This window comes from Cricetulus griseus, chromosome 6 (genome assembly GCF_003668045.3).
Source record: "Cricetulus griseus strain 17A/GY chromosome 6, alternate assembly CriGri-PICRH-1.0, whole genome shotgun sequence".
Lineage (NCBI taxonomy): Eukaryota > Metazoa > Chordata > Mammalia > Rodentia > Cricetidae > Cricetulus > Cricetulus griseus.
In genome coordinates, this window is record NC_048599.1 from 63857692 (window position 1) to 63872473 (window position 14782).

At 38.5% G+C, this 14782-nt stretch overlaps 1 protein-coding gene across 2 annotated transcripts in view; it reads left to right on the forward strand.

Annotated features, from left to right (window-relative positions):
• The first annotated feature begins 403 nt into the window (after positions 1-403).
• Dph6 (diphthamine biosynthesis 6) overlaps positions 404-14782 on the forward strand; it is a 124398-nt gene continuing 110019 nt past the window's right edge. The window contains exons 1-3 of one of the 2 annotated variants that reach the window (XM_027422257.2): positions 404-557; positions 3955-4049; positions 7142-7335. In XM_027422257.2, coding sequence (XP_027278058.1) covers positions 535-557; positions 3955-4049; positions 7142-7335 — 312 coding nt within the window. In that variant the 5' untranslated portion in view covers positions 404-534. The remainder of the gene's footprint in view (positions 558-3954; positions 4050-7141; positions 7336-14782) is intronic. The other variant, XM_027422258.2, reaches the window with a different exon arrangement.

Sequence of the window (14782 nt, forward strand, 5' to 3'; positions counted from 1 at the left end):
CTGTACTGGGAAAATGCTAAGACAGTACAGCTCTAGGTCATGTAGCCTCACTGGTTCTCAGGGCAGAGATGGAAGTCTCAAAGTTAAAAGTACTCAGATATTAATGGTTTCTGGGGCTGCTGAAGAAAGGACAGGAGCTACGTCCCCTTCCTAGGGCAGTGTTTCAAACCTCAGAGCTTGCAACTTGACTTAGAGTTTATTTGCCAGACAAACCCAGCACCCTCACCCCGTGTAACAAGGACCTTGCCCTTCCCCAGGCAGCTTCACTGCCCTTACTTAGGTGGTTAAGTTGTGCCAAAACTCCTCTCCCCTCCCCCCACCTCCGGGCCAGTATATCCATGTAGCAGGTAACAGGTGCTGAGACTAGCTACTGAGCGCCCGGGTGTTCAGCAAGGTGCTGAAGGGACAGTAGGATGGTCGCGGACAGGCAGCGCAGCAGACACCCGGCCGAGGACCCGCGCGTGTCAGTGGATCCGCTACGGGGCCCGGGGCCTGTCGTCCGCGCTTGCCGCACGCACGCGCGCTGCGCCCAACATGAGGGTCGCGGGCCTGATCAGGTAAAGAGGAGCGGCTCCATCTCCCTCCTCCCGGGCAAGGCTAGGCCCTGACTTGGCCGCTGTAGGCGCCTCGGGAACGACTTCTGGGGGAGCCGCGTGGGCGGGTCGGTGCCCGGGGCCACCGGAAGAGGCGGGACGATTCGGCCCGCGCGCGCGCTTCCTCTCTGGCATCCGTGGCAGAGCTGAAGAGCACGGATGGCTGGGTCCTCAGCCGTGGGCGCATGCTCACCACACCTGTTGGACTCTAACTCGCTCTGAACTCTCCCGAGAGCCGCTGTTAATTCCACTTACTTGTTTCCAGTTTTCCTCCTCTATAGTTCCCTTCAATCTTAGAGATCTTTCCCAGGCTCTCACCGGCCTGACCTCTCTCATGAAATCTACCTGGCTCTCATCTCACACCCCACACCCCTAGCTTGGCAGGGATAGCCTTAGGATGCCTAAATGACTTGATACTGCTTGCTCATACGTGTTAAACACCTGCATTGGAACATCTGCTGACAAGAGAGAGATTCCCTCTGGGTGGAGTTGAAGCTGTGCTGGTTCAGGCTAGATGTGATTGAACTTGCAGTGGATAAAAAGAATTTGCCTTATTGACCTTGGGCTACCTAAGCCATATTCCAAAAGTAGTTTGAAATCCGTAGTAACTTATTTAGAAGTCCGGATACTGTAGCTCATAAACAAAACGAGCCAGATCTGTTTCAGTTTTTGTACCTCAAAATGATTACAGAAATATTAGTAATGTTAGAGACATGTCTAAAGCCCTTGAATATTTCGTTTCTTGAGATCTATACCCCAGTAAATTATAAGTTCCATTACATCGAGTCAGTCGTTTTTGTTAGCACAATGAAGCATACGTTAAGTATTCTTGTTTAATGCCCTAGGTTACTGATGCTAGTTGACAGTGTTTTATAGGTCTCTTGATAAGCTGTATTTCAGTGCCTCTGTAAACAGGAAAAATGCCAATTCTGTTAATTTTATGCCTTTTTAAGGAAATTATATTGTAATGCCACTATAATAATTTTTCCCATAAAGGGGATAATGAAGTTTTAACCATTATGATTATTTGGTGACGGGAGAGAAAAGATAAGAGTAGGCCAGGAAGCTAGTAATTGGAATTTAGTTTACAGAGAGCTCAGCTGAGTGATAGAACAAGGGAAACTGAAGAGGAGAAAAGATAAGTGTATTCAGTGTATCTTGCTGAATAATGAAGTGCTATTTGAAAAAAAAAATGCCACATTTTAAAGAACTGTGTGTTAGGAGATAGACCTGCTTATGTGTACTGTATATTAGGTATCCATATTCTACATAATTGTGCATACCATCAAAATATACATTTATACTTCATTGTGATAAATCTGTCTGCATTGTATACATGTATGTGTGTATTTGAGTGTGTGTGTGTGTACAACAATTGTTTGGGTATGAAGTATATTGCAGGACAAAATGGAACACATTCTTATGTATCATTAGATTGAGGACTTAAGTAGCCTACAGAATCTCACTGTTGAATGTAAGCTTGGAGACTATCTAGGCAAGATTTTTAATTGTATATGGAGAATATAAGAACAAATACATTGTGCCTAAGCTTCTTCCTAGATTTAGAAAGTAAAAATCTGTTCTGCAGGACTAATCAGGTGACACAGTGCTCAGGTATTTATGGAAGATTGCTTTCAGGACCCCCAGGCATACCCAAATCTTCAGTTATAAAGTACTCTGTATAAAATGATATGGAGAACCTATATTCATCCTCCCACCATATGCTTTCATCTATCTTCAGATGACATGATACCTGTAGAATAAATGCTATGTTAATAGCTGTTACATTGTACCTCTTAGTGAATTAATTGAAAAAAAATATATGCATGTTCAATGCAGGTGTCTGCCCCTAAACATTTTTTATTACAATCGGCTAAATTCATAGATTCAAAACCCACTGCTATGGAGGGTTGACAGAGGGGCTGACTGTACTTAGCTACTTTATGGCTTTCTAAGAAGAGAGGAGAGGAGAAAAGAAGGGAGGGGAGGGGAGGGGAGGGAGGGGAGGGGAGGGGAGAGGAGAGGAGAGGAGAGAGGAGAGGAGAGGAGAGGAGAGGAGAGGAGAGGAGAGGAGAGGAGAGGAGAGGAGAGGAGAGGAGAGGAGAGTTGTCTGCACTCACCAGATTCTTTGCCCTTGAAAGCTATTTGTTCTTTGAGTACTCCATATTCTACAGAACATGGTTTGAGAAATACTTTGAAACCATATTTAAAGGCTTGACACATTTTAAAGCACAAAGCTAAGTAATGATTTTGAAAGTTCACCCTTGAATCTTTAATATATTACACAACTTTATTTGTTATTTATTTCTTGTTTAGGGGAAACACAGATGATCTGAGAGAGAAAGTTATGGAGTACATCTGAAAAGAAGGACGCTGGGCTTTTCTTTTTTTTTTAAATTAAAACAGTCTTATTTTACATACTAATCCCAATTCCTTCTCCCTTCTGCCCTCCTTTCCCCCGTCACCCCCCAATCCATTCCTTAGAGAGGGTGAGGCCTTCCATGGGGGATAATCAAAGTCTGTCACATTATTTGGGGCATGACTAAGCCCCCCCTCACCCCCATATCTAGGCTGAGGAGAGTATCCCTCCATAGGGAATGGGCTCTAAAAAGCCACTTCATGCAGAGGGATAAATACTGGTTCCACTGCCAGTGGCCCCATAAACTGCCCAAGCCCCCCAACTGTCATTCACATGCAGGTGGGTATTGGTAGTAGCCAGTAGTTAGGTTTCCTGTAGTTGGAGCAGATTAAGTAATGTTTTACTTTATGTTTATGGGTGTGTTTGTTACATACATGTATATCTGCACACCATTTGCTGTCCTGGTGCTTATAGAGGCCACAATGGTATTGGATTCTTGGAACTGGACTTAAAGATAGCTGTAAGCATCCATGTGAGTGCTTGGGATTGAACCCAGGTCTTCAGGAAGAGCATCCAGTGCTCTTAACAACTGAACCATCTCTGTACCCTTAAGTTTTTTTTTTCTTTAAGGACTTTCATCCAAGGACTATATGGAATAAACATTTAGCTAGAATATCATTTTGAATAATTTATTATGTGCATAGCACTTATATCTTACATAAAACCACTGTCACAAATATACCTTGTTTAGAACTTCTGTATTATAGATGCCTGCAATTTCATAAGTTCCTTGATGTAGTAGCCTTAGACATTCAGATTCATGTTCTCAGCTTCCTTTTATTTACAAAAGTGTCTCATTATACTGTAATTGTGAAATAGTCCCTCATGGAGTCTGAAAAGCAAAGTAATAATGTGATCCATTTTGATGTCCAGTGATTCTGTGTTTAATGATGATCAGGAACCTGACATTCATGCCCTTCTCTCCACTGACTTGTTTTTCAGTGGTGGGAAGGACAGCTGTTACAACATGATGCAGTGCATTGCTGCAGGGCATCACATTGTTGCTTTAGCGAATCTAAGACCAGATGAAAACCAAGGTAAGTGTATGACTTTTTTGAGATACTCTCTAAATAGCTGCAACTTAGCTTCATTATTGCAAGTTGGTTAGCAACAGTCTGATGCCTCATTGGTTCTTAGTTTATAATATATGAATGCCACTATTGAAAAGATGCAGTTAGCTCTCCTAGATGTATCAAAGCACTCCCCTTTGTACTCTCCAACAGTCTCTGAGCCTCTTGAGAGGAGATGTAATATCTTAGATTCTCCTATCAATGTTCCTCAGCTTTTGGAAGCTCTGTATCAATGGTTGGTGTTTATTGGTGGACCCATGAGTACTGAACTCATTTGAATTAGCCAGTTTACTTCCAGTGGGTATTTTAATAATTCTGGAAGTGATGTGGAAAGATGGAAATTTGGAGTACTTAATAGGAAGAAAGGAAATGAGCTTACAAAGGATATGGATTTGAGGCTGGGCTTGGTGACGAGTGAGCTAGGTTTTCAGAAGTAAGGTGTTTTTGAGTAGAACTTTCTAGTTCTTTGAAGGTGATAGGACTGTGCAGCTTTTATTGTGAAGATAAAGCAAAAAAACCCCTTAGACACTATGCAGTTACCAAAGGAAAGACCCCATCCATCCCTTTCATAAGTTAGGAAAGTGAGTCTTTTTAATCTGTCTTTAGAATCTTAGTATTAAAAAAGTGCATGTTTATAGGATGTATAGTACATATGAAGTAATTTCCATCCCTTCAATTTCTGTCTTGTGTCCAGCTTTCAGCCTGAGTTATTTATGTGTAAAAGGTCATTATTATATAATCTTTCATGTGTTCATTTTTCTGACAGGACAGTAAAATGACAAGCAAGTTTATCTTTTAAATTATACCTATTAGTAGAATGGAGACATTTATTAGAATGTTGTTAGTGATGAAAAATTCAATAGTAAATACAATTAGAATATTATGAATTAAAAATCTGAGAATATCAACTTACTCAGTGTAATTGGTGTAGAAGAGAATAGATTGTTATGTGTCCACAATGGACAGGGTTTGGTAATACTGATTTAAAGTCAGCAAGATGTTGGAACTGTTGAATGAGTCACTGAATGATGTTTTTTTTTTTTTTTTAAATGCTCAGAAAGGAACCTCACTGAGGAGTGCATAGCTCCATTGAAGAGCAAAGCTGGGTATAATGTATTCCCAACCTATCATGTTTTTCACAGTATGATTTTCCAGTATGCACTCTGGAAAGAATTCATTCTCATCCAGGAGGATAATGTGCAGTTGTCATAAAATTTATAGAGCATCTCTTAAAGTCTGGAGTAGGAGCCTTTGTGGTATGTTAATTGAAGTGCTTTAGGCCACCGTGGTGCCTTTGGTTTTGTTTGCTCTCACACCAGTTGCTACTGTGTAGCTTCCACTTAGGAGGTTGTTGTGGTAAGGACTTCATGGAGCCCTAACAAACATATATTGGGTTTTGAAGCCATTACAATGTTTAGTAGTTGTACTAATTTCAGGATGTTTCTTACTCTGAAGCTCATTTCGTGGAATAAATTGATTTGAACCATGTCCTTTACTAAAAACACATTAAGGATTCACTCTAACTTGGTAGGATAGAAGAGGGAAAGTTTTAGATTGATTTGACTAAATCTGTTTCATATTGGGACAAGGAGTAGACTTATAGTGATGTGTGAGTATTGTTTTGTAGGAAGCCAGGAGGCTGTGGGAGTCAGAAATCTGATGAGCCAAAATGAGATGGCATATGATGATACATACTACTGATTGTTGAAAGACATTTACACTGTTATTCACTCCCTTTAATAGACTGTTTCCACAGTTGAAAGTATACATGTACATATGTGTTTGTTATAACTATTTTGTAGTCTGTTATTTTGTAACTTAACATTGTGAACAGTTTCAATGGCACTAAATGTTCATCTTAGTATCTTTTCTCCTGTCTTTTCTGTATGAAATGTAAATGGCATGGGAATCATTTTGAGAGCTTCATACTCAGTCCTCTTATTGGAGGAACTGAAAGCATATTAGTCTATGAAAAATTTCAACAAACTCGTCTACATAGACTTACATAGACTTACTTTTACATACTTTTGAAACATATTTGATGTATAATCCTTCCTCCCCCTCATTTTTTTTAAAAAAATTTTTATTAGTTCAAGTTAGGGAACAAGCTTGTTTCACATGTAAGTCCCTTCTCCCTCTCCCTCCCCTCACCCCCATCCCTCCTCCCCCACCCCCAGCCTACCCCCACCCCATCCACCCACCACTCCCCAGGCAGGGTAGGGCCCTCAACGGGGGCTCTGCAAAGTCCACCAAATCTTCCTGTGCTGGGCCTGGGCCCTTCCCTATGTGTCCAGGGCCAGAGTGTATCCCTTTACATTGATGGGCTCTCAAAGTCCCTTCTTACACCATCCCCCCCTCATTTCAAATATTAGCATCTTACAGGATTTGTAGTCTGGAGAATACAGTTTAGAAAGTGCAGCAAAGACTGCATATCATTTTATTATATGACTATAACATAGCTCTTAATCTGTTACAAATAGTGCTGTAGTAAATGCTTTACCCATAATGTTATGTGTGGAATCTTGAGACAACTGGTGATTATATCATGGATTAGATTTAATTATCATGTTTCCAAATATATTGGTAACTGCTGTAACAAATACTGAATTTACATGTATATATTTTGTTGATGCATTGACTATATCAGATATACCAAGTATATATCTAATTTTTTCTGCCAAATATGTATCACTAAGCAGATGTTTATTTAAGAAGAGGTGTTATTAAAAGTCTAGATGATTTTTTGAATAACCTGATTGATTTGAATAAACTTATGTAATATAATTTGTAACTGAATAATTAAAATTTATTGGATACATTACTCGTCTTTAAATGTTGCATATAATTTTAAAAATATAAATGTAATACTGTTAATAATTAGAAACACAGATGATTAGAGCTATGGCCAAAAGCTTATATATTATTTTACTTATAAATGCAGGGAGATATGGTAAGTTTTTAAGCTTGGTTTTGACTATTTTTCAAGTGGTAAAAGTTACTTTTTAAAGTCTATTTGTTTTTGCTTTGTCTTACTAATTATTTCTACTTAACTCTTACAGTGGAGTCAGATGAGCTGGATAGCTACATGTATCAGACAGTGGGTCACCATGCCATTGACCTGTATGCAGAAGCCATGGCTCTTCCCCTGTACCGCAGAACCATAAGAGGAAGGAGCTTGGAGACAGGAAGAATGTATAACACATGCGAAGGTGATGAGGTTGAAGATCTCTATGAACTATTGAAACTCATTAAGGTATGCAGAGTGACTATCCTTTTTGAACTTTGTAACTTTCATTTTTTGAAAGGATATTTTATCTTTTGGGGAGAAGGTAACAAAAAATGTTAGTATGTCTTTATATTAGACTTTGGGTATAGATGTGCCTGTAGGCTTGTCACATAGTATTTTTCAATTCTTTTTATTTTATGTGTATGGTACTTTGCCTGCTTTTATGCATGCCTACCATGTGCATACCTACAGAGGCCAGAAAAGAGAATTAGATTTTCTGAAACTAGAGTTATAAATGGTTGTAAACTTCCATGTGGGTGTCAGGTACCAGCACTTTTTTTAAAATTTAAATTAAAAACAATCTTGTTTTACATACTGATCCCAGTTCCCTCTCCCTTCCATCCTCCCATGCCCCCCACCGACCTCGGGAACCAGCATAGGACTGAACCTGGTACCAGCACTTTTAACTGCATAGCCATCTCTCCAGCCCCCTTGTTAAATAATACTTCTTTTCTTCGGGGTATTAAAAACCAATAGCATTGAAATTTTTTTCTTAAACATATTTCATTCTGAATCCCTACTAAACAAACTGATGAGTCCTATTTCTTTATTCGATTATACTTTGTAGTTGCAAGAGTGAGAGAATAAGAACAGACAAAGAACATTGCTGATGTATTTTGTTGTCCATCATTCATTCATGAATAGTTCCAGCATACAAAATTTTGGAGAAAAATGTTGGCTCATCTATCTAGTAGATACTACACTCATTGAATGCTGAAGAAGATTATATTGAACAGTCACCACTGCATTCTTATTGATAATCAATTACTTGAGGATGGTTCAGTTTTCTTCCTAAATACAAATGTTTATTCAGCTGCTATACATCATCAGTTCACATTAGGCACACTGATGGGGGATATCTCAATGGTTTTACAGGGGAAAGAAAAAAAAGGTTCCGTCCTTTCCTGAAACATTACATTTCTTCACTGTGTTGAGAAGTTCAGCCCTCTCCAAAGTTTTGTAATGAACATTCCTAATCCCAAATATATGATATTACTCAAAGCTCTATATTGATTAACAGTTTTGTTTAGGAAAATGACCAGATGCCTAAGTACATTTAAAATAGTTTAATTAATTAAACAGTTCCTATTTTATATGTCAGGATGTTTTTATCTTACAAAGAAGCTCGGGGAACTGTTGTTTTGCAGCTTGCTATTTAGTTCGACAGCATATGAAGTGGATACTCTGCAGAGACTGTTGTTGGAAACTGCATGCTCACTATAACTTCTGTGATTGCCAAACACGGAGGAGGGGAAAGACTTTTACTCCCAATGGTTGTCTCTCCAGAAAGGTGCAGCTAACATTGTTTACTTGGAGATGTAAAAACGGAATATAGATCTTGTATTTTCACATTTGTTTCTCAGAATACACTGAAACTCGATATTAACATTTTAGTATAAATCAATATTACAAAATGGTGTATCTTGCACTAAAAATAATTGGGTTGCTTAAAAATCACAAATGTGGTAACTTTGAAGAAATCCTGTGATAATAACAGCCATCCAGGAAAGGGAATGATAATAAATTACTAATCAGTTTAATTAAAAGTGAGCAGATTAGTAGTAATTAAGAAGAAATCCCCTTTCTCTCCATGCTGTCTTTGGAGAAATGGATGCTTTGCCATTATCTTGATAGTAACCGTCAATTATGACATAAATTAATGCTAATGTTAAATCTTGACAACTTCTGCTTTGCAATTTCATACATGATAATTATAACTATAGTTGAAAGAGATGTTATCAAGTTGTCTGGGACTAAATAGTTCCTTCTTTTCCTGTGTAAAAATATTAATTTTACTATAGGATATTTTAAAGACATCAATATCAGAAATATATTACCTTTATGAAAGAAATTGTATAGCTAAGCTTTTAAAGTTAAATCCATTTGCAAAACCCTGGTACAAAGATTCTAGTAGAGGTCTCATATATCCTAATGAATACTTGAGTAATTATGGAAAAAAAAAACAACTTTAGAAAGGCTATAATTTCCAAGTTTGTCTCAACTTGTGCTAGGCAAAAAGAACTGCACTTTAAGCTTTTGAATGTTAATGCAGAGTTGAAGCACCAGGACTTGCTTTTGTTTAAATTGTTTATTCCTAGCAGGTTAGACTGTTGTGTTACTTCTGTCTTTTGCTTTTATAGATTTTTCCCTTTAACCTTGAGAACCATATTTTGTCTAGGGTGAGCTCCATTTTGCAAATAATTCAATTTGATTAAGTAGCAAAGTCTTAGAATCATAAACTTCAGGAGGCTTAAAATTACAAGTCTCCTGTTTTGTTGAAATCAGGAAACCTAACAGAAATGTAGCAATCCGTCATATCTCTTCAATTGTTAGGTAGCTCTGATTCTGATACACTATCTGAAGCTGTTTGTAAGATACTTGGTTTTATGACTTGTCTTTTGTATTCTAGTATTGAAGTGTAATTGTGATTCTTTTATAGTTTAATATAGTGTAACCTTACTTTTCTGAAACTGGTAATTTATAAATTATCAGTTTTTAAAAGTATATTAAAAGTTACACATTAGCATCATTTTTTCAATAAAACCATATCTAAGGATCAATATATTTTCTTTGCTCTACTGATTTGATGCTGTTTCATTCTAGCTCTGAGGTTTCTTCCTACTATCCCCGTTTCAGTAAAATGTTTAAGACATTCCAAATGGCAGATCTTTTCAAAATCTTACACTTTGAAAATGTTTGTATTTTGCCCCACAGTTTTTAGTGAACATCAACACATGCTTTCCTGTAACTCTCCTATAATTGCCTGCTCATAGGATATCTCTTTAAAAGCTTGTCCCTGGTTGATGACAACCTTATAGTTTAAATGACAACTTGTATGTCTAGACCATTTACAACAGGGCCTTCCTCTGGCTGTATTGACTGGACCAGGAATGGTTTGGTCCTAATAGAATAGCGTCAATGGTGATTGGCAGATGGTAAGTTCTTCTACTTGCTGGAGAGATGTTTACTATGGGACACAAATATTTAATAGCTCATTGCCTTTTTCTTTTTTTCTTTTTTCTTTTGAAAGGGACATAATTAATGTCAAATACAACAAAAAAATGTCAGAGCCAGAGGACTTACAGTGTAAGGATAGCTCTGGGAAGTCCTCTTTTATTACTTGTGATTTTCTTCATGTTTCTTTTCCCTCCAGTACTATCTTGTAAGAAATTGTCTAACTTGTATTTTCCCAAATACTTTTCATGTCTGTGTAATTTTTAAGGACAAGATGTTCTTTGATGGAGCAGAATGGGCTTTAACTCCTAATCCTGTCTGTTCTCTCTCTCTCTCTCTCTCTCTCTCTCTCTCTCTCTCTCTCTCTCTCTCTCTCTCTCTGTGTGTGTGTGTGTGTGTGTGTGTGTGTGTCTGTGTGTGTCTGTGTGTGTCTGTGTGTGTCCGCTCGTGTGCGCATGTGCACATGTGGAGGCTAGAGGTTGATACTAGGTGACTTTCTCAATGGCTTCTCTGCCTTGTTTTTTTACATAGAATTTCTGACTTGGCCTGAAGGTCACTAATTGGACAGAATACAGTATGTGGCTAGTAAGCCACAATAGTCTTCCTTTTTCTGTATCCTCAGCATTGGGAGTACAGGCAAGCTGCTGTATCTGTATTTATTTATTTATTTATTTATTTATTTTTGTTGTTGTTTTTACTTAGATGCTGGATATCTGAACTCAGATACCGCTTAGGTCTCATGCTTTCCAAGAAGTACCTTACCTGCTGCACCGTGTTCCCAGCTCCATGCCTGTTTGTGATATGTTATTTGATAGTGCTTCTGGAATCTCTTTCATTTTTATGCTGTGTTTTTTACAGCAGTGTGTCTCCAATAGCTAAGGACTTTCTTTATTGATTTATATTTCTTTTTCCATATAGATGATTTTCTTTTTCTAAAGTAGCCACATACCCCCTCAACTATTGCTGGTTTCTTTGAGTCATTTTCTCATGTTGTATAATAAGAGAAAAGCTGACTGTGAATATGTTGGTTTTAATTTTTCAGACATATGGCTCAAACTTGTGAACCTGAAGTTAATGATAGTGTTGCATCACCTGCTTCTTCTTCCCTTATTCTTTTCCAGGCAACAATAGATTATGCTTTCTTGGCTGCTTCATCAGTTATCATTCTTTTATCTTCTTTTCTGATTCAAGCAAGAAACTGAGATATTTTGGCTCTGATATCTCCCTCCTGTTCTTGTTTTTGATAGATTGTACTCTTGTGTTATTTTACTAGAATTCCAGCATCCAGAAACCCGTGTTCACCTCATTCTAATGGAATATATTTAATGTACTTCTGTAACTTGAACATTCAGTTTTAGTCTTCCTTTTCTCACCATTGACACTTCTCTTGTTTTCATTTTCTCATAGGCATCTCAACTTGATACTGACATCAAATTCCTTAATGCATATGTATAACTTGAACATGGTAATTAATGAAAAATTGCTTTTTTATTCTTAAAAGTGGAATATTTACTGTTGAAAGAAGGCTAATAAATAAATACTGTTTTTTCTTTTGTAAGATACAATACAAAATCAAAATACATCCACTTTTGTTTTTAGAGTTGTTCATTACCATGCTACATTCTCTGAGAACTTATTACCAGGGAAAGAATGTCCTAGCCAATCACTGTTTTTTTTTCTTTTATTGAAAATAGATTTTTTTTCATATAATATGTTTTGGTTATGGTTTCCCCTCCCCAGTTTGTCTGAGATCCTTCCTACCTCGCTTCCTATCTTAATCCACACCCTTTCTAACTCTCCTTAGAAGACAAACAGACATCCAAAAATAATAATAAAATAACATAATACAGAAACAAAAAAATCAGAATAAGACAAAACAAACAAACAGAAGAAAAAGAGCCAAAGAAAAAACAAAGAAAAAGCAAGAGAAACACATATAGACAAAGAGCCACATGTTAGCACACACAGGAATCCCATAAAAACACAAACCTGGAAGCCATAACATATACACAGAGGACCTGTAAGCAAAATAGATGCCTTGACAAAACATTATGAGACAAAGCTCCTCCAAAGTTGATACTGAATTCCTTTTATGTTGACCATCTACTGCTGGGAGTGGAACCTGCCCTTTAGAGTGCTTTGTGTCCCAGTGAGACTCTGTTGGAGAGAACTATTCTTTCATTTACAAGTGGTCATCAATTGGAAATAGCTCTTAGGTTAAGGATGAGTGCCTGTGTGCAATACTTTTCTCAGTGCTGAGATTCCCTTTGGTACTGTCCCTGTGCATGTTGCCACAGTTCTGTGCATTCATATGTGTGTCAGTCCTGCAGTGTTTGGAAGACCTTGCTTGTTTCCTGGATGTCCTCCATCCCCGCTGACTCTTATGATCCTTATCCTTCCCCTTTCTCTCTATCAGGGTTCACTGAGCCCTGAGGGGAGGAATTTGATGGAGACATTCTGAATGTTCCAGTATTTCTTGCTTTCTGCACATCATTTAGCTGTGGAGCCCCAATTAGTTTGTGCATTGGTATTTTGCCTGAGTGTATGTCCTTTGTGAGGGTGTTGGCTTCTTTGGACCTGGAGTCACAGAGCAGTGAGCTGTCATGTAGGTGCTGGGAATTGACAACCGGTACTGTGGAAGAGCAATCAGTGCTCTCAACCGCTGAGCCATCTCTCTAGCCCAGAGGAGAAAGCTTTCTGATGATGACTGAACAAGACACTGATCTATGAGTATATCAGACTGCCATTAGTAGTCATTTTAAGGCTACATTCCTTTAGCAGAACAGCAGTATTCATTTTATCCTTAGATTCCTGACCTTTATTATCTCAGGTTCTTGACCTCCTGAGCAATATCAGAATGGGTTCCAAATCATGGAGTGGGCCTTATATTCAATCAGATACTGCCTGGTTACTCCCATAAACTTTGTGCCACTATCACCCTAGTGCGTCTTGCAGGCAGGCCATTGTAGTTTGAAGAGTTTGTTTTGGGGGTTGTTTACCTTTCTCTTTTGGTTGCTTGCAGAGTGCTTTCCGGTACCATGAGCATTAGGCTGTAGGGGTGAAGGTTCGATGTAAGCTCCAACATGACTTCTTCATGTTCAAGGAGTTGTGTAGGTTTTCTTTTTAGCAATAGGGCCTTACTGATAGTTTTTGGAGAGTAACAATTGTTTGAGAGTTCCTTTGTCCTCCTTGGCCAACAACTCAATTAGATGTGACACATTTCCACCACTGGAAGCTTTTTGTGATGTTGAGAGATACCCAGTTGGGGCTCGTTCTTCTCCATTTAATCAATTCAAATAAAATATAATTTGTTGAAAATACTGTAAAGGTAAGTTTAGCAACAAGTGAAGCTATAGGACCTAATTGGGCAATCAAATGTGGTATTTTCTTTTGTCCTGTTTTGTTTTCTGTTTTTCTCTCTCTAGTGTCTGTTGACTATTCAGTCAGGACTCTTGCAGTTAGAGGTTAACTCCTATTTACATTCTAAATGGTTCAATTCTTTTAGGAAAAGTTCTAGTCATTTTACATAGCTTAAAGAAGAAAAATCCAGGTGAAGAGGAGATGAGGGATCAGGAAGGTTGAGTCAGGGGAAGAATAGAGGAGAGCAAGATAAGAGATACCATAATCGAGGGAGCCATTATAGGCTTAAAGAGAAATATGGCTCTAGGGAAATGTCCAGAGAGCTACAAGGATGACCCCAACTAACAATCTAATCAGTAGTGGAGAGGCTACCTTAAATGCCCTTCCCCAGTAATGAGATCGATGACTCCCTTATATGCCATCCAAGAACCTTCATGCAGTAGGTGATGGAAGCAGAAGCAGACACCCACAGTTAAACACTGAGCTGAACTGGAATCCAGTTGCAGAGAGGGAGGAGTGATGAGTAAAGGGGTCAAGACGAGTCTGGTGAAACCCACAGAAACAGCTGACCTGAACAAGGGGGAACTCATGGTCCCCAGACTGTTTGATGGTAAACCAGCATAGGACTGATTCAGACCCCATGAACGTGGGTGTCAGTGAGGAGGCCTCGGATATCTATGGGACCTCTTGTACTTATCCCTAGCATAGGAATGGACTTTGGGAGCCATTCCACATAGAATGGTACTTCCTCAGCCTAGCCACACCGTGGAGGGCCTAGCCCTTACTCCAAAGGATATGACTGACTCTGAAGAAGTTACCAGTTACCTCATCCTCCCTGGGGAGCAAAAAGGGTATGGAATAAGTATGATGTTAGTGGGGGGACAGGGAGGAGGAGAGGGAGAGGGAACTGGGATTGACATGTAAAACAATCTTGTTTCTAATTTAAATAAAAAAAATGGAAAAAAAGAAGAAAAATCCAATTTTGTTTCATTGTTCTTCGGCCTGACACAGCATTCTCAAGACAGTTACTGTTTCTAGAAGTTGATTTCATCTAATTGAGCAGTCCTAAACCAGCCATTTCTGGAGTAGAAGTGGAGAA